Source organism: Fulmarus glacialis, unplaced genomic scaffold (assembly GCF_000690835.1).
Source record: "Fulmarus glacialis isolate BGI_N327 unplaced genomic scaffold, ASM69083v1 scaffold20020, whole genome shotgun sequence".
Classification (NCBI taxonomy): domain Eukaryota; kingdom Metazoa; phylum Chordata; class Aves; order Procellariiformes; family Procellariidae; genus Fulmarus; species Fulmarus glacialis.
Window position 1 is genome coordinate 18,665 of NW_009188539.1, and position 18,769 is coordinate 37,433.

The following is an 18,769-nucleotide window of genomic DNA, read 5'->3' on the forward strand; positions in this document are numbered from 1 at the left end:
GAAAGGGAAGAAGTCACTTCCAGCAGCGCACGTGGATATTGCTAACTCTCAGAAAGCCAGCAAATAGCCGCACCCCAACCTGGATGCACTCAGCACAAACACCTGCACTGAGATACGTCTGTAAATAGAACGGACTGAGATTTGCGCAGTCACAAATGACACTGTTCACCCACTCCTTGCATTCATTTAGAAGGCCACGAGGAGTTCTGAACACTGTAGTCAACTATTTTTGCACACCTAAATGGGATAAACAACTATCAAGAGAGGAGGAGATCACACCTCAAATATGTCAAAGATGTAGCAAAGGCTGTTGAGCAAAGACTGGCAAGCGGGAGCTTGAAGAGGTGACATATGAAATAGTTATCTTTCTTTCAAAACTATTTCTTGTTTCAGAGCAGTAGTAGGAAAGGGCTTTCCCCTCCCTGCCTACACAATTATCTATGACAGCTATGAAAACATATGTGTGTTCTTCTTCAAGTTCAGCAGTGAAAGACAGAAACCTAGATGAGCATTTCGATGTATATGAAAACGGAGGTTAAACTCCGGAAGGCACAGACACAGTCCCTTGGTGACAACCTGCTTTTAGAAGTGCGAGTACCTACTGACCCTCAGCTCAAGCAGAGCTGCTGTTCTGCATATTCTGTTTGGGAACCTGCTTTATTGTTCTAATCATTGATATTTTAATGAATTAGGGCTTTAATTTGGATTCCTCCCTACAACAGCCTTGGAAAAACCAAGCTACCTATTAAAATAAACAGTCAGCCTGCATGGCTGTAAGTTCCAAATGTTTGTTGCTGTCAGCCAACCTGGGTTTCACCACAGTACCAGAACGTTTTTTGAACTTGCACACCAGAAACTACATGACCAGAAAAAGTACTGAAGCATTTCATTGCTTAGAAGCACTGTGGAAAAGCCCTCTTTCTATGCAAGATTTATGAAACACTCCTTTAAGACTCTGTCCTCCCCTGTTTATTCACACCACACAAGCGATGCACAGGACCACCGACAAGAATGGCAAGGATAGCATAGGTCTGGACGCAACAGAGTATGCCCGCAATCTGCTTGCCCTACGCTTGCTTCAGACAAGGCTGTCACCCTGCATGAAGCGTGGTTCATTTTATTTTTAAAGAGCTCTGCAGAAATAAGCTTTCCCGCAGAATATACAGTTTCCTTATGGTCTGACAAAATAATTTGGACATTGACCCTAAGGCGGGCCAGTATATTCCACTGTTTTCCATCTTTCACAGATGAGAGATTCATTTAAAAAATAACAAGGCAAGTGATGACAAATATTGATATGATAAATCTAGGAACAAAAAACCCCACACCTCTCTCTAAACTGGTCATTTTTCCTGTTGTATACCTCAGAATTTCAACGAGCTGAAAGATACAGAATCACTCAGACTAGATGGAACACAGGGTCTTCCTAAAGCTCACTGGTAACACATGACACCAGGAGTGCAAGTAAATTAACAGCTGATGAATGAAAACCAATTTCTTCGGATAAATACGCTCTAAATCTCAATACATAACTGCACCACCCATATAGCCAGCGTCCGTTTTGAAACAGGAAACTCCACCCTGCCCTCCTGAGAAATGACAAACAATTTGGTGTTTGAAGATCACTTTATCCTTTTAAGGTAACATATATTCGAGGCATTGTTATAAAGTAAGTGATAAAATCAAATTTATCATCATTTTAAGATTCTGTACTGTTACAGTTAGGCAAAACTTCACCAGCAGAAAATAAAATCTATTTTTAATGAGCGGGGCATGGGATTTGAACATGGAGTTAATTTACTTTTCTGCTAAATTAATTAAAAAAAAAAAAAATTAACTTTTTTGATATGTAGTTAGTCATGAAGCCTCTGTTATAAAAAATATTAATAATTTTAATATAACTTCCAAAGCTAAGACAGCAAAAAGGATCTTGACTAAGATGTGTCTGAGACTACAAATCCCTCTTCCTGACTTCTGAAAAGGCTACAGATCACGTCTCTGCTACTATGAAGTGTTTTTATGCATGCCACTAGCCAGCTTTCAAGAAGAGTTTTGGCTTCCAGAGTGTTCTCAACAAAAGACACTTAAGTGAGCTACAACTCAGTGGGAATCACTAGCATCTCACAATCAGAAGAAAATGTTTAAAAGAAAAACACCACACTTTTTTTTCCCACTTTACTTCAGGATACAAATAACTAAACCCTTTTTGAGGAAAAAAAAAGTATATAAAAATTGTATTTCGAAAGCAATCCAGTTCTTCCGGAGGAGAGGGAGATGCCAGCCATGCCAAGCCAAGAAGGAGCCAGACTGACGAATACCCACTTCCTTCTCCCTCTGCCGTTGCTGTTTTGATGGCAGAGTCTCTGGACAGAGTACCAAAACGTCCCTAACACCTCTCAAAGGTCCAGCCATTTTGGAGAGGAGGAGGACTTACAGAGGCAATCAAATAGCTCTGTAGGCAAAATTTTTGAGCACCATGCCTAAATTAAGTTTGAAATCTGTTTTATATTGACAGTTTCCACAGCTATGCATGTGCTCTTCCTGTGCCGGATGCTGGTTTTTATACTGAAACCCTCATATGCGTGTAAACCCTGCATGGCCCTCAATCTTGAACTCTGCATCTTCTGATGCCCTGAGCATCAGCAGATGGTGGGGAAGTTTCTGAACAGAGCGCTCTGCCTAATACCCAGCATCGTGAAATCCATTTACACCCATACTCACAGATTTACTCTTTTGCAGGTTCCCTTCACACGCCTGTTTGGACAGATCCTGGCGCCCAATCAAGAGACAAACTGCTTCTGGCCAGTCTGAGGCAGGCTGCTCTCGGCAATAATATATTGCATCTCTAATAGGAAGAGCTACACCAAAGGGGAGAGACTCCAGATCTCTTAAGGTGAAACCTTAAAATTAACGAGGAAAAAAAGAAACTGTTTTATCAAAACTAGATGATATGCAAGCACAAGACTATTACTTATGATTGTTACCATTTTGCACAGTGATAAAAGCTGCTCTTACCAACATTAGTCATCCAAATAACTAACTTCTCAGCCAGGCTGGAAACAGATGTGCTGTGTCTGAAATTACATCTGTAAAATAAAGGGGAATAAAGGAGAACCCCATAAAAACTAGTCCAAAACTCAGCAGAAAGTCAAAAACTCAGAGTTTAAAATAATACTAAAAAAACCCATACCGATTGTCATCCTGTTCTATTTGCTGTTTTCGTTGTCCTAGGAAAGACAAGGCCATATTACTCCCATATTCTCCAAGCAAAAGGACAGCACATAACAAACACAAGACACTGGGAGATACTATGATGGCATCAAAGTGGCATTACCTGATGTAATCTTGTACAAATAATGGGAGGCTTCATTAGATACAGCGCTCTCATCACCAAGTATGTACAGAGCCACACTCTGGATAGGAAAGAGACACCATAATACAAAGTCACTTAGTGTGCAGCTATTGCTGTACTGCCTACCTGAACAGGCAGAAGATAACTTTAATAACTTAAACAGTGGGACAGGTTTATTATGAAAACATTGTTAGTAAAAGGAGATTGAAACAACTGAAGCAAGTAACAAACTTTTATGCTTTAGATTGCTATCTTGAAGTTTGGAAAAAATAAATTCTGAAACAATTAACTGAATTTTCCCTAGTAATTGTTTCAAAGGTAAACAGAAAAAGATCTTCTAAACAGAAAAACAGGTTCCTAGTCATCTTTCCCACGTTTCTCACATTTCATTTAATTTCTCCTGCAAAACACACACATCTTCTACAGACACCATTTTTCACCCAGTTTCCTCCACATGTTGAATACTGGCTACTTTGTGAAGGCTCCAAGTGAAAAGTTGTTCCCCATTCAACGCAGAGTCCACTTCAGCTATCTAGCCAACAAAATCAAAGTGATCTGTCACCCTGTTTACTTTTTGATACTGCCAGACAAGCTGGCATGCCAAAGGCAAAAGTCACAGGTAAAAATCTTTTGTGTTTTTCATTAAGATCTTCCGATAAGATATACTGCCTACATGCCAGCTCTGACCTCCGCATATGCAAGTGAGGTGGAGGTAGGAGAAAAGACAGAGTTGGACAGACACAGGTGATAGCCCGAGGGAAAGGCTACAGTTCTTCAGAGCTTGAATGCAGAGGCAAATTTTAAGCGAAAGCATCAGCACTTTAAACAGTCTCAGTGCTGCCGCTTCAACCCTCCACTCTGAAGCAGAGGGCAGGCTGACTCCTGGCAGCTCAAATCAGAGACTCTGCAACTAATCTTGGATGCTTGGGTCAGAGCAGAGTCTCTCCTCCCTGTTCTTCCTCTTCATCCACCTCAGGCTCAACACTCTGCTCCAAACCCTGTATTGGCAGGTTTCCTCCATAAGCGCTTCGTGAATAAGTGAGCAAGGCTCACCAAGAGATAACATCAGCGCTTATAACTACTCATGCGACTAAATATTTATGTTGATACATGCCCAAGAAGAAAGCCGGGAAATTCTCACTCACAAAATACAGTTAACTTTGAGTTACATTATTACTTTGCACATGCCACTACTGCAAACCACAAAAAAAAAACCCCATAAGCAGCGAAGCATACGCTACTCACTTTGCACTCATGAGCTCTCCTTCCCAACCTCAAATACCTCCTCCCACCTGCTAAAACCCATCCACACCCTTCAGTAATATTAAAGTACTAAAAGAGAAGACGGGACTCGCAGGGATTTCTCTCTGCTAAACACGTATTATTCCCCCTGTGGCGAGGCTCACGCTGCACAGTTTACTATATTGCAGGGGATACTCAACAGAATTTCATGCAGACAGATGAGGTCTACTTAGTACAGAGCAGCAACGCTTGGAGATGCTTAAGTCTCCAAACAGTACAGCTACTGCAGTTATTTATCACAGGCTCAATACCCCTCCAGTATGACTACTGCTCAGCTCCAGTATGCCCCCGTTGCTCCACACAGTACAGTTAAACCCTCTGTTATTTAACTTCCCACCGGGGACGCTTCACTGGCAGGAAATTAAGCAGCTGGGGCAAACCCTGGCCACAGTGCTGCTATGCTGACAGAATAAAACCCTTCTTGCCAAAGTACATACCAGTACTACCAGTTTGCTCCTTTCACAGATTCCTGGTAAGTAAGGATAAGGCTGCACTCCTTCTCCCTTCAGACAGGAACTCAGCCACTGAAAGATACTTGGCGGCTCAGCAGAAAAAAATGAGGGATGGTGCATGAAACCTGTTTGGACTTAAATCATATGAACAGCAATGACATTGAGTTCATGGCAAATGCACAAAAATTCTCCACTATTCCCAAATCAAGCCCTACAGTACTACTTTTAACAACAAAAATATAGTATTTCCCCAAAATGTTACAGATCATGTCTGCCTGTACTCAGCACTGGTGAGGCTGCACCTTGAATCCTGTGTTCAGTTTTGGGCCCCTCACTCCAAGAAGGACATTGAGGTGCTGGAGCGTGTCCAGAGAAGGGCAAGGAAGCTGGTGAAGGGCCTGGAGCACAAGTCTGATGAGGAGCGGCTGAGGGAACTGGGGCTGTTTAGCCTGGAGAAGAGGAGGCTGAGGGGAGACCTCATCGCGCTCTACAACTACCTGAAAGGAGGTTGTGGCGAGGTGGGGGTCGGTCTCTTCTCCCAAGTAACAAGCGATAGGACGAGAGGAAATGGCCTCAAGTTGCACCAGGGGAGGTTTAGATTGGCCATTAGGAAAAATTTCTTCACCGAAAGGGTTGTCCAGCATTGGCACAGGCTGCCCAGGGAAGTGGTTGAGTCACCATCCCTGGAGGTATTTAAAAGACGCGTAGATGTGGTGCTTAGGGACATAGTTTAGTGGTGGGCTTGGCAATGCTATGTTAACAGTTGGTCTCGATGACCTTAAAGGTCTTTTCCAGCCTAGATGATTCTAGATGGAAGTTTATAGCTAGACAGTAACGAAAACCTGAGACACCTACCTGTCTTTCAAGAAAAAAAATTATCTCAGCCCACGGTGAAAAGGAATAAGTATAGTGAGTAATTCTCAAAAACCTTACTGGAACAATTTTGTAATTCAACAACATTAAATTGCTTAAGCGAGAGGACAGCCTAACTATAACCTCTTTGCCTTCCCTGTCCACGAACATAAGTAGCAAAGCCTGAGCAATGCTATGAGATTTTTTCTTTTGGTCAGGAGAAACAGTAGTTTACCTTACATGACTAGAAACTCCAGCTGGTAGGACACTAAACAGGTGCACAGACAATATATGACCTTATTTTAACTTTAAGTTTTGTGGTTTTAGCTCCGATTTAGTTTTTATGAACCATAAACTGAGCGCCTGCCAGCCTAGCAATATTTTCCACAGAAGAGGCACATCTCACTACCAGGCTTTTCCACAGTTGTCTGCTAAGATTTCTCACCCAGCCTAAGCTGGGAGTTTGCCAAGATGAAACCATCATTCCCTCCCAAATCCTTGTTCTGTGGAGTGTCCCGTGAGGCACTGGACTGGAGGCACCAGCTCATCACTATCCTATGCTAATTTCACTCCAGTCTTCTTAGGAAGCTATTAAAAACAAAGGAATAAGACAACCTCAGCACTATGAGCACAGTTTTGCATATTGGGATTAAGTCCTGACCAGCTTTAAAGGCAATGGTTAGAACATTCTCAGTACTAGAGATAATTTGCACATCACTATCACTGAATATCCAGCTTGGCAAAGCCTTAAACTCACCTTGATCAATTATGCAAGTCTGTCTGGAGGTTTTTACAAGGGCTGGATAGTCTCTGTAGTAATAATCTATATAAGCTTCAAGTTTTAAGTCCCTAGAATGAAAGAGAGGTGAATCACATTAGAGGGGAAAAAACCAACACTCCACCTTCTTGCATTTCTGTGACATCTTCTGTTGAGTTTTTCTGATGCTTGTGTATGCACTAGATACAAGGAGGGAAGTTCTGACTTCCTTAACTAAGACCGCTCACGGGCACTGCCCGTTCCCTAAGCAGTGAATCTGTACGTTTAATTTTCCCCCAGTGCATTTCTCTTCAGCTGTCGTTCTGCTTTGTCCCACACCTCCGCCACCACCTAAGATGTGACCACTGTCACTACAGTTTCCTCCAAATTCCAATTGTTAAGGCTAGATAACCTGCTGGGTTACCTGCAAGACATGAATGCATATAACAGCTGCCAGCCTCAAAAGACGTACAGTCTTTCATTTCAGAATTGCTTTTCGTTGGCAGATAGAATAGAGGACAGGGCAACCTTTTCAGCACTAGGGACTGGATGTCACTCCTGGGAACCATTTAGCCAACTATAGTAGGTACTACTGGGAAAGAATCTATAGCCACACAAAAAATTTGGTAGAAATAGCAAATACAACTCAGGCAGACGTTACTGGGCCTTGTACTTGAACACATATCTGTATCCACCTATCTATATGCACGCAATGCAACTTGAAGGTGGTTGTGGAAGACATAAAGATGCAGTCACTGGCTGCAGTGAAGATGCCACAACAAACAAGAGTATTTGACAGATCTCATGAGCTGAGCTGTGACAATACAGTAGGAAAAACACAAGCTGCAGCATCTAAGATTTGTGAATCACACTGATGTTGGGAACTGGCCAGAACCATGTAAGAGATTTGCTACAGCAAATATCTTTAAGCACCATAAGGTTTTAAACATTCATTCATCTTCTTCAGATACATGAAAAATCTGCTCCACTTTGGGCAATCCCCAAATTCCCCCATAAAAATAATACACATCCATCATCAAGAGTCACTGCACGATATGCAATATCTGCAATTTGTCAGTTGGGCATACCTGGCCAGCTGAACCAGAAGAACAACAAGTGAACGAATTCCTTCTCCCATTAGACTATTCAGTTTGAGCTCCTCGTAGATGAGATGAAGAACAAAGAAAATAGCAGGAATATGGGTGAAAAGGAGGGTTGAGGAATCCAAACTAAGGCTCCGGGAAAAGTCATCCTTTGGAGCCGAAACTTCCAGAGGGTCCAGTCTCAAAGCTTTGGCAACAGGATGAGACTCAAAATTCCTATGATAATCGGAGCTCAAGAGATATTCCCAGTCCTAGGCCAAATAAACAGGAAAGAGAGGCAGAGGTTCCACACTGAACATAACCTTCTAGCAAGATAACTCCAAAGCACTGTTACAGAGGAAGTTTTTTCCCCACAAACCAATACAAATGTGATTGTTGTATGGTAAATGTGCTGCACAAACCCTGCAAGCCAGAGAGATTAAATTGTTAAGTTTCATCCTTCCCCGCCCCGCCCTGTTGTGCATAAAAGAATCCAAGCCTTATATTTAAAAGAACAAGACAAAAGAAAGCTGAGAGTACCTTCCTTGCACCAATATTCTGTGCATGAAACCTCACTGAGTATTTATGCAATTCACCTAGTGCTCCCAGCCTTCTTTGTACCTCCCACGGCACAGCACATCACGCATTAGATCCTGGTCTTTGTTTCATGTACACCGTAGTCTGTAACCCCATTGGCTCACTGAGCTGTCAACCCACAAAAAAATAATAGCACAACTGGACCACCATCACTCTCTTACGATGAGATGATAGTAAGCCTCATCCACTTTACTGTTTGATTATATAAAAACTATTCCTGTCTAGGCAGAACTCAGTGAATTGATCTTAAACACTCCACTAAGTCCGCTGAGAATCAGTGCGTTCAGTGAAGTATGTAATTTGATGCTGCTAACTTGCTGAAGGTGCTGACCAGCCAAGGGAGTGAGAAATTCATTTTAAAGGCAGGAAGCATCTAGGAGAAATCTGACATTGTCAGGAGACTACCTGGGATTGCTTTGTGATCCATATTAAATTAATTCCTGAGTCCAACCCACTTCTCTGGAAGTGAGAACCCTCACAAGCAAGGTCACATGATGCAGCCACTACACAGGGCAAAATAACTTGTAATCTCAGATGAGCTCAGATGAAATGCAATACTGAGAGGGTGTTTCCTCTGGCTTGCCTTTAAAGAAAAACCAAAACCAAATACACCACTGCTCCCACCACCCCCCCTGCCTCTTAGCTGTAAAAGAGACCCATTTCTTACTTCATCTGACCCTGTTTCTGATGGTCTAGCCTTCTTTGGAGCAATAACTGGTGAAAGTGATCCTTCAAAATCAAGCTGCAAGAAATAAAAAGATCAAAAGTAGCTCAGTATTGAAATTCCCAAGGTTGCATAAGTGAATCACCAATCATAACATCTGAATTCAAACCAAGTATTACATGACATTGCTTTAGGTACTTCCGTACTTTGCTTCCGTATAAAACATATACTTCAATTAGATTATTCTGCACACAGCTAGTTATTCTAGTGCATGGTGCATGACCTTCACAGTTTGACTGCCTAACGTCTGGTATTTACTAGGACAGAGGGAATACTGTGGATGAGCTAATGCTAGTAATCTAGATATACTGTAATGGCTTTCATTTCAGTTGTACCATATCCTTGCTGCTTTTTTTTTTCCCCTGCAAGTACTGCAAACATACTTGCTAGCAGAAAACCCACTTCCAGAAAACTCCAAATACATTCAGTAAAACAGTGGGAAAAAACCAGAACTTTAAAAATTGTAATTTGAAAACTGCATGGAAAATCCTCTTTAGGAAACAGAAATCTGAGTTGTGACCTGTGTTTCTAGCAAGAGTCAGCTTAATACGGGATTAGATGAATCAAATCTTTAGTCATGAACTGGAGTAAAATCTTCATAGTTTATTTTTATTTGACCAAGACATTTGGTGGTAAGTACCTTATAAATATATTTCACGATAAACACAGACTAAGATGTATACCTGAAATTTAGAAATAGAGAATTGATTTGATGGCATCTTCTGATTTAAGACAGATACAATCTACTTCTTTAAGATACAATCTACTTCTGACTTCAGTGTCTCTCTAACCATTTTGAACCTTGAAGAATTAACAGTAGCTTCAACATAAACTAGGAAAACAAACATGAGCTTGCTTACATTACGTGTCCAGGACAGTCTCTCTGTGTTGTAACCCATCATATTCATGAGACATGTTACAAATAAATTCCATTCTGAGTGATAGCTTGGTCCTCCTGGAGCATTATAAGCATTGTACCACTTGACAAGCATCTGTACAGCTATCTCCTTGGGCAGGATAGCTTTGACCCCTTGCAGACATCTTTTCACTGTTGAAAAAGAAAAAAAAAAAATTAGGTGTGTTTTCTGTCTTACCTCCTGGTACTTCCTCCAGTCAGTGCCATAAATCTCTACAGGTCCTCTTATTGGACCTACTTTTAACTCTCCAGAAACTCTTTCAATAAAAGCCACACCACACAACCTCCAACAGCTGTTCCTTTAGTTCAGGTTGAGCACAGCCCCTCTAATTCACCAGACAAAGGGGGAAAAAAAGTTCCTTTTTGCTCATTACTGAAACCAACTTTTGTCTGAACTGGCATCTCAGCCCTTCCTCAAGCAATAATATACACAATAGTAAAGAGCAAAGCAACCTAAAGAACAAAGGAAGTTCTAAGAGTGCAGCAGGTGAAGCACTGAAAGCAACAAAGCATGCCTAAATAAATGGTAGCAGCTCTAGAAGGTAAGTTAATAGAGCTTGGAATATGTGGTACTGAATCATTACAGCCTAAGCTACGCATAAACTACTTCAAAAATGAACCCTCAAAAATTATGGAACATATTTCATGTGATGGATTCTGAATCATACCTAGTTCTGAAGTGGCAATTTCAGGAATTGTAATCCGAACCATCGTATTATTGCTGAGTTCCTGAAAAAATAAAAATGAAAAAAAAAAAGGTAAGAGTCAAATTACGAAATGCGTCTTTAAGTAAAGCCAGCGTCCTTTTCCATCAACTCAGAACTCATTTATGTATTAAGCGTATTCCTAATTCTTCGCTATTTGCTACACTAAAGATTTGCAACCTCAAATGCTAGCTCCATGAAATACTTGAAACGGATCCTGAGCTGAATCACTTGAGGGAATCAATTAAGTTCTGTGACTTCAAGGGTATTCTACAGAGAGAAAAATGTGAAGCCACCAACGCAGCTGTGATATTTTGCTGTTGGTCAGGAGCTGCTAACAACATCTTACTACGCAGTAGAAGTAAACTTGACCCTCACTTTGCTTTGCTAATAAAGCGTTGACTCAAATTACAGGATAATACCTACTAAAGTTACTCTGTTGTGGACAGGATCTCTCAGAGCGTGAATGAATGTCCCAAGCTGCTGAAAAGTACAGTCCTCAACATAAGTTGAGTCATGAAGTTTGGAAGAATCCCTTAGCTCTGGAACTGGTGACAAAAGCACACCCTGAAAAGCGGTAAAAATGAATGCTTAGAAATGTTGAAGTAAGAGGATCTGAGCAAAGGACAGCTAAAATTGTCATTTTTAATGTACTAGTAAGTATTTTGAAAACAACTATAAATCTTTCCAATCTCTGCCTCAGAAGTTTTACAGAAATCATAAATAAATAAATAGGGCAGCACTAAATAGATCTTCTTTAAACACTGTTTATTCAGGGGATTTACAGAAGAAAAATAAAAGATTTAGCTCCAAAAGATACCTTGAAAGTTAAAAATCAACCAATCATTTGAAGCTGTTATAACTAAACCCTTTCCTTTTCCTTCCTTCTTACCTCTTCTAGGGGTCCCAGATGCTTATTCAAAGGTTTGGATGGAGTACTGACACTATCCAAGGGAGTACTTGGCCGAGGCATTTGGTTTGACATTGTCAGGGATGGAGCAGGCAGTCCGGGAATAAAAACCTTCCCCACCTTTTTGTGAACAATATACAGGAAAACAAATAGTTGGTTCTCATGCCTGTGCTTCCACAAGCATGCTTACATATACTGATATTACCAGGTTTTAACATCTTAAAGGAAAAGTTTTAAGAAAAGTGGCTATGTACTTAAAATAAAGTCTCGGAAGAGAAGATTAAAGATTACTTCATGTGATTACTTTCTTCAGATGACAACACACTGAAAAAGCTACCATATATGGTCAGTATTGTACATTATTGCTACAGGTCTACTCCCACTAAAAGCTCTAGCAAGGCTTCACTGAGAAAGCTCTACTTTCAGAGAGTATACTTTTTTTAATATACATACATATATATGACTGTATATATACACACCCACACACACACAAACGTGTGTACACACACACACAAATTGCAGTGTCCAAGGTTTCTGCATACAGAGAGAGCACATAGTGCATCTCTATAGAATTTAAGAAAAAGTTTTAATTATTTTGGATGAATCATGTCCATCCTAATAAAAGCCCTTTGTAAAGCAAAATAATTTGACATCTAAAACTATCTGGCATGCTACAGAGAAATTTGAAAGCTTTTTGTTCAGGAACAACTCTTACTTTCCATATTCTTGAAGTTTGCTTTCTTTGAAAGCATTTTATTACTTTAGTATTTTACTATCACTGAAAATAAGCTCAAGAGATTATTTAATTGTACCACAAGGTGCCATTGATTCTTCAGAACTACCTTTCCAGCACTGCACATAAACTACACTTGGTACGTGAGCACAGCCACCTTCCCAAGCAAGTCTACAGTAGCTTAAAACGATACCTTATGAAGTATGATGCAGACAGGATCCCTCTATAACCAAAGGGAGCCCAGCTTGTAACCAAAAATTCAAACATTTATTTTGGGATAGAAAAACTGTTACTTACACGAACCACTCCAGAATAAAGCACTAGATTTCCACTGCCCTCCAGAACCAGCAGCGTATCAATGCCCTGTAAGAATCAAGCAGCATACTCAGCTTCTTGTACTTAAGTAAAAAGACAACAATTGGACGACAAGTGACAAAGCAGGATACTCCACAGTTAATAGTCCACACAGAGGTACGTACCTGCACTGGAGCTGCATCCTTTGCTTGAATATTGGTAACAGAACCAAAGATCAGCTGCGACTTATCATTGCTCTCTTGAAATTTTACACACCTAGAGATTTGAGAAAACAACAGGAGACATAAAAGGACTGTCCTATCTGTTGTTACAGAAAGAAGACAGAAAACTGAAAGTGTGTTGCACGGTGCAGTTACTTTTAGTGTGGTATACCTGGTTCCTTCCTCCTTCCTTTGCTTGTTTTGCCCTGCTAGTCAACTTATTTTTAAGTTGCTAGTCTAATTAAAACACCCAATGTACTTCTAAAGGGTAAAGATGAGGATAAATAAGAATACCATTCAAATTACAGTAAATGTTCTCTCACAACTTCAGTTTTATTTAAATAGCCCAAATCATCTATGCCACCACAGTTAAAAACATGTCATATGAGAGCCAGTGACATACCACATGTTGTCATAACAGATTCCACTAGCTGGAGGAATAAGTATGTTAAAACCCGTATCTAGCTGGTAATTTCTAGAGTGCTCCCCTTTCTTCACCTATCTCCAAGGCAGGGATGCTCACCGCAGCTGGAGCTGGGATTCCACTAAAAAGCACAAGAACTTCTGCCCACAAAGGTCAGTGGTAATAAACACTTTTGATGCTTGGGAATTCTTCTCTCTGTAAAAGAGATGCAACGATCAGTACACTGTTTGGTCTACTATAAAAATTTTAATGAAGGAAAACACAGTGTCCACAAGCTATAGGGTCACACTAGACTTCAATTAGCAGTGCATCAAGTTGCCAGAATGCACCAGTCTCAGTTTCAATCATTGCTCTTGAAATTGATTTTCTAGCACTCCAATCTTCACATTCCCCACTTTTTGGCATGCAGAGCACATGCTATTTGGCTTTGTTCTCCTGTTCAGTCTTAGGGTTTATGCTGTGTTTTGCCCCTTTTGATGGTAACAGAGAAAGAGATACTCCCCCTAGAAGATCAGAAAAACCCCAAAGCAATGACCAGGCTGGAACCTACTTTGCTTTAGAGATCTCACGAAACCATTCCCCTGCTCAGAGGGCCATGGATAACACAACAGGCAAAACTGTTCCAAGTGCCCAATTCTCTTTTGAAGGGAGCTAGGCACCTAGTGAGCATAATTTTTCAAAAAAAATTAGGAAGTACAAGTCCATGAATCTACTTCAAGGTGGCACCATTTGCAGAAAACACACACTAAAATAAGCTGTCATTTTACTATATTTCCCCGCCGCAATGGAAGTCCAGAACGTCTCACATCCCAACACAAGGACCTAACCTCATGTTTGTGACTGTTTCTGTCCACAGATGATCTATACACAGCTCAGGAACAATTGGTTCAGTTTCTGGTATAAGGAAGGAATCACTGGAAGTGCTGTTTGGCGAATGGGTAATACTGTGCCTCTTCGGTGACTGAGCATTACTGGAAAAGTTGAACCTCTGCACTCCTGAGAAAGAATGCACTCCCAGGGCAGGAGAATGAGAGCGGCTGCAAGCAAAGACATAAGACACTACTGAAAAGTGGATTTTCAAATATCAGGTACAGAATCCCAAGGAGCTCATACACTGGTAGAGACTTTAAAAACAAACCAAAACCACTCTAAACCTGTAGCTAGTTCAGTATTAGTTTCCTTTAGCAATACACCCCAGCATACGAAAACAATTATCTGATTAATTTCCAATCATCTCTGTCAGAATCCAATAGATGAGATTTCAAAAGTAAAAAACCCAACATTTTAAGTTGGGTTAAGTGGTCCATTCCATCAAAAATCTCTCCCAACCTGTTCCCTCTAAATATGGCTTTTTTTAGAAAAGCTAAACTGAAAATGCTCCTGGGACTCAAAAGACCTGCAGACAGTTCTCGACTCCACTACAGACTGTCTGTGTGATGACAGAACAGCCTCTTTGGCTCTTGCACGCCGATCACCCTCCTGTGCTACAGGGATAATAGCACACCAAATGTCACAAGGGCATTCCAAAAGGGCTTTCAGATGCTGTAACAGAGGAGGCACCTGCACCTTAGACGGACAGGCTTGTAACGGCAGAGAAAGACAGACAGCAATTCCAGATGTGCATCCTATTCCATAGCTCGTGTTCTTTGATATCGTCTGTCATGTTCAGCACCCACCTCAAAGCAGCCATGTTGGAGATAGATGGCGAGCGGGACTGCATGCTGGGCGATGACACTGATCGGCTCTGGCTGTGGATAGACGAGTAGTTCTGGAAAGGGGAGCCCACAGGAGAGTCTCCTTTTGAGAGGCTTCTGAGATGAGCAGTCAAAGAGCTGCTAGTGGCCACGTGCTGTGGTGTGCCCATCTGCTCCGAGAACTTCAGCACTGTGTTCTGCTCCTGTGAGAGAAAACAGAGCTGTCTATGCACAAACAGCACATGGGCAATAACAGCCAGGAAGACGCTCAAATAGCTTGTTTCATCAGTTAGGTGTTAAAAATTTATGCCTAGGTAGGTGCTCAGCCTAAGAAGTTATTCCTACCAGCCATACTTTCTCATTCCCAGTCACGGACACTACTCCTATGGTTTTCAGGGCACTAAGTTGTTTGTCACTTTTCTTACAGAACACAACAGTTTAAGCAGAGCCAAAACCTTCTAGGACAATGTAAGGATTATCATGTTAAGCACAGTATACTTCATGACCATCACCACCACCATTTGCCTGATGTGACCGTGGTACAGGCAAATACATGAAAGAAACTATTTTTAAAAACCCCGAACAACCCACACCAAACATCTTACTCTCTTATAAATAAAATAAATCACAAATACCAGGCATTTTTGACACACACAGCCATAAGGGCATGTAAACACACACAAAAACTTTTGATAATGATATTCAGTCGACAATGAATTTGTACCTCTGGCTTTACTCTCCGAAGAGCCCAAACAGCATGTAAGCTCTGCACAGTATCATAGGTCATCACAATGGAAGGTTCAGCATTGAGAAACACGATCCTCAAGGTGTAATCAGCAACGTACTGCACTCTAGCAGAACCAAACACGCCTGCTAAAGAAGCAGTTAACTTCAGTTAAGGCGAAAGGATCATTTCTACAGCAGTGTTATCAGTTACAGGCTTAGCATTTCTCATACCCTCTTTCTTCTGCAATCTGGGTTTCTTTCCTGAACAGTTTCCCTGTTCATGAAGCATCTAAAACAACCCACTTCCGAATTCTTGAAAGAGTGATTATTTGCAAATTTTGTAATACAGAAAACGCTCAAGTGACACATTAAGCATTTGATGTCATACTGATGGACTTCAAGTGATGCATCTAAAGATGTAAACCTACCTCCAGACTTACAGATGAGAGGTGTTATCTCATCTAATGGGTGTAGCATGCTGAACATAGTAGGCAAAGGTTCTCTAGAAAGAAACCAAACAAAGCACGGTCAAAAACCAAACGCTAACAAGCATAATTGTTCTCTCTTGTAGCTGGTGCTGTGATTCCAAAACAGCTCCTCAGATCTTAACAAATCAGAGCCAGAAATCTAACAGTAGAGACATATGTCCCGTTCACAGAACCTTGTTGGATTAACTGAGTAGTCAGATAAAGGCTGGTGTATCAAACAGGATGATTAGGTCCTGTTTTACATCTTCCCAAAGGACTTGAGAATGACCCCACCTGGTGGCCACACGACAGACTTTGGCTGGCCCGAATGAACAGACCTGGCACCGGCCAAGTTTGGAGGAGGAGTAGGAAGAGGAGAAAGCCCTTAACCCAGACACAGCTTAAGAGTTTAGGTTCCACAACTCCCAGGTTCCAGACAAGTAGACAGCCATCAGGTCATTTGTAGCCATCACAGAGCAGCAATCAAGCCACCCATCTGTGGTGGCAATAGCAAAAGGAAGAATTTTCACGGAAGCCAGCTTGAGTAGGGTCAATCATGATTTTTTGCAATGTACCCTCTTGAACATTTTCAGGACCTCTACTTCTAATCTCAACTCTTCTGAGGACTAGAGAATCACATGTGCCTGGAATGGACACATAAAGCTCAAGAGAGAACAAGTGGCTGTATTAAAGCTGCTCATCAGCACACCATCCAACTCCTTACTCTGTTTCTCAGCTGTATGCCCAGCCACACAGCACAGGGTCTACGATCCTCACCAAGAAGGTAACAGGATGCTCCATACATTTAAAGCATCCTGCAGCTGAGAGAAAATGTCTCAATGACAACCCCTCAGTGAATCTCCCAGTCGTCCATCACAGCCTGGAACCAATTTCCAGGACAAACCTTAATGCAGTCAGGCTAGTAACACCCATATCGTGCCTCCCATATCCTATTCCCAGGATCACCACTCCCAACTAGTTCTTAACATAGTATCAGAGGAATATCATGGATTGTCAGTATTCAGCACCTTCCTGCTATTTCACCTGATTTCACCTGTCCCGCTCACGAACACAAAGATCCTTTCATTATTGCTCTTCTTCAACTCTTGCACTCCTGTATTAGATTAGCAAACAGTCTATAACGAAACAATCAAAGCCACTCATTACATACCTGGGTGGACTTGGAGGTACTTCATGTGAAGAACTGCTGCGCTCAAATAACAAACCATATTTTGTTGGCCAGACATTTGCGACCTATAAAAAATTACAAATAGATTTATGACCAAAAAAAAAAAAAATCAAGTACTTACTATATTGATTATGTTTCATGTCTGAGTATCTCGTTATAGCAAAATAAGACGTTTAGGCTTTTTCTTGAGAGAAGAGTAATGTAAATCGGAGTAGGTTCTCAGACTACGAAGCAGTCATGCCCATACTTTCCCACGTCATACAACCGGCTGCCAGAAGCATTCAATGCCCTGACCACACAGCTTTGTCGCTTTGCCCTGACCTTCATCAGCTTTGTTGCTTTCACCCACAGAGTGAAGGACTCAGGCAGCCACCACCAGCAGTGTTTTACGCACACCTCCCCACCCCAACATAGCGTGCAACCAGATAACAAGCCCATTTGAGGACAAAAAAAGTATAGCACTTACCTGAAAAGGTAAAGCAGCAATGTAATCCTTTCCCTCTATGCTATGCACATTTATACAGGAATTCTGCAATATGCAGATACATTTCTCTACTATTTCATCACTGCCTGAAACCGGGGGAAAAAAAGAAAAAAAAAAACAACACAGTAAGGTTTCTCTCTCTCCTTAGACATCCTCTATATACAAAACGTAAACTTCAGGGGGGGTGGCTATCTTAACGTAGCAAGTCTTGATGACTAAACCTATCATGCCAGGAGAGCTGAACTCAAAACATTTGTTTGGCATTACAGTAAGGAGGAAAACTTACCATCAGCTTTTTCAGATTTTTCCCGGGGTATAGTGAAGTCGCACCATAAGGCCTAAAACCAAATGCAGCAGAATTATTTCTGAAGAACGAGCTGATGCTATTAGACTATCTCATCCTTCCGTATTTCCCAAAATAACCCCACCTCAGAACACTGTTTGAAAACAGTCAGCGAGTATTTTTTAGCTAACGTGCAGTCATTCAGCCGCCACCTTTCCACGTTTTCATACCTGCAGAACAGGGCTGTCAACAGTGAAAGCCTTATAAACAGTAGACGCTTGGGTTTTACTTCCTTTGCTCCAGATGACCATATTGCTGGCCACATACAGCTCTTCATCGTAGTCCACTTCTTCCCCGGCATCACTGACGCCTTTCCTCAACTGCCAACTTTCCTGAAAACCAAGATTTTTTTTTAAGGAAAAGTTACAAGGTGGGGTCACACCAGCCGGTCACCCCTCAGCAGTCGTGTTTTGCCCTATTTATTTTAGAAAGCCAGGCCCCCCCGCGCCCCCGCTGCCTCGTACCCGCTGCCGCTCGTGGATCGTCACCTCGCGGAGGGACCCCACCAGGCCGGCCGCCCCGTCGGAGGAGCAGAGCTCGGAGGCG

General features: G+C 41.6%; 1 protein-coding gene across 1 annotated transcript in view; it reads right to left on the minus strand.

Annotated features, from left to right (window-relative positions):
• ANAPC1 (anaphase promoting complex subunit 1) overlaps positions 1-18,474 on the minus strand; it is a 34,218-nt gene extending 15,744 nt beyond the window's left edge. Inside the window, exons 1-24 of the mRNA XM_009579098.1 lie at positions 18,394-18,474; positions 18,168-18,218; positions 17,863-17,973; positions 17,379-17,461; positions 16,169-16,242; positions 15,739-15,884; positions 14,997-15,217; positions 14,148-14,357; positions 13,420-13,515; positions 12,861-12,951; positions 12,679-12,744; positions 11,631-11,768; positions 11,165-11,305; positions 10,703-10,763; positions 9,979-10,166; positions 9,062-9,136; positions 7,804-8,069; positions 6,716-6,807; positions 5,092-5,240; positions 3,335-3,413; positions 3,191-3,227; positions 3,016-3,086; positions 2,712-2,900; positions 2,632-2,679 (exon numbers count right to left, since the gene is read on the minus strand). Coding sequence (XP_009577393.1) covers positions 2,632-2,679; positions 2,712-2,900; positions 3,016-3,086; positions 3,191-3,227; positions 3,335-3,413; positions 5,092-5,240; positions 6,716-6,807; positions 7,804-8,069; positions 9,062-9,136; positions 9,979-10,166; positions 10,703-10,763; positions 11,165-11,305; positions 11,631-11,768; positions 12,679-12,744; positions 12,861-12,951; positions 13,420-13,515; positions 14,148-14,357; positions 14,997-15,217; positions 15,739-15,884; positions 16,169-16,242; positions 17,379-17,461; positions 17,863-17,973; positions 18,168-18,218; positions 18,394-18,474 — 2,764 coding nt within the window. The remainder of the gene's footprint in view (positions 1-2,631; positions 2,680-2,711; positions 2,901-3,015; positions 3,087-3,190; positions 3,228-3,334; positions 3,414-5,091; positions 5,241-6,715; positions 6,808-7,803; positions 8,070-9,061; positions 9,137-9,978; positions 10,167-10,702; positions 10,764-11,164; positions 11,306-11,630; positions 11,769-12,678; positions 12,745-12,860; positions 12,952-13,419; positions 13,516-14,147; positions 14,358-14,996; positions 15,218-15,738; positions 15,885-16,168; positions 16,243-17,378; positions 17,462-17,862; positions 17,974-18,167; positions 18,219-18,393) is intronic.
• Between the last annotated feature and the right edge of the window lie 295 nt (positions 18,475-18,769).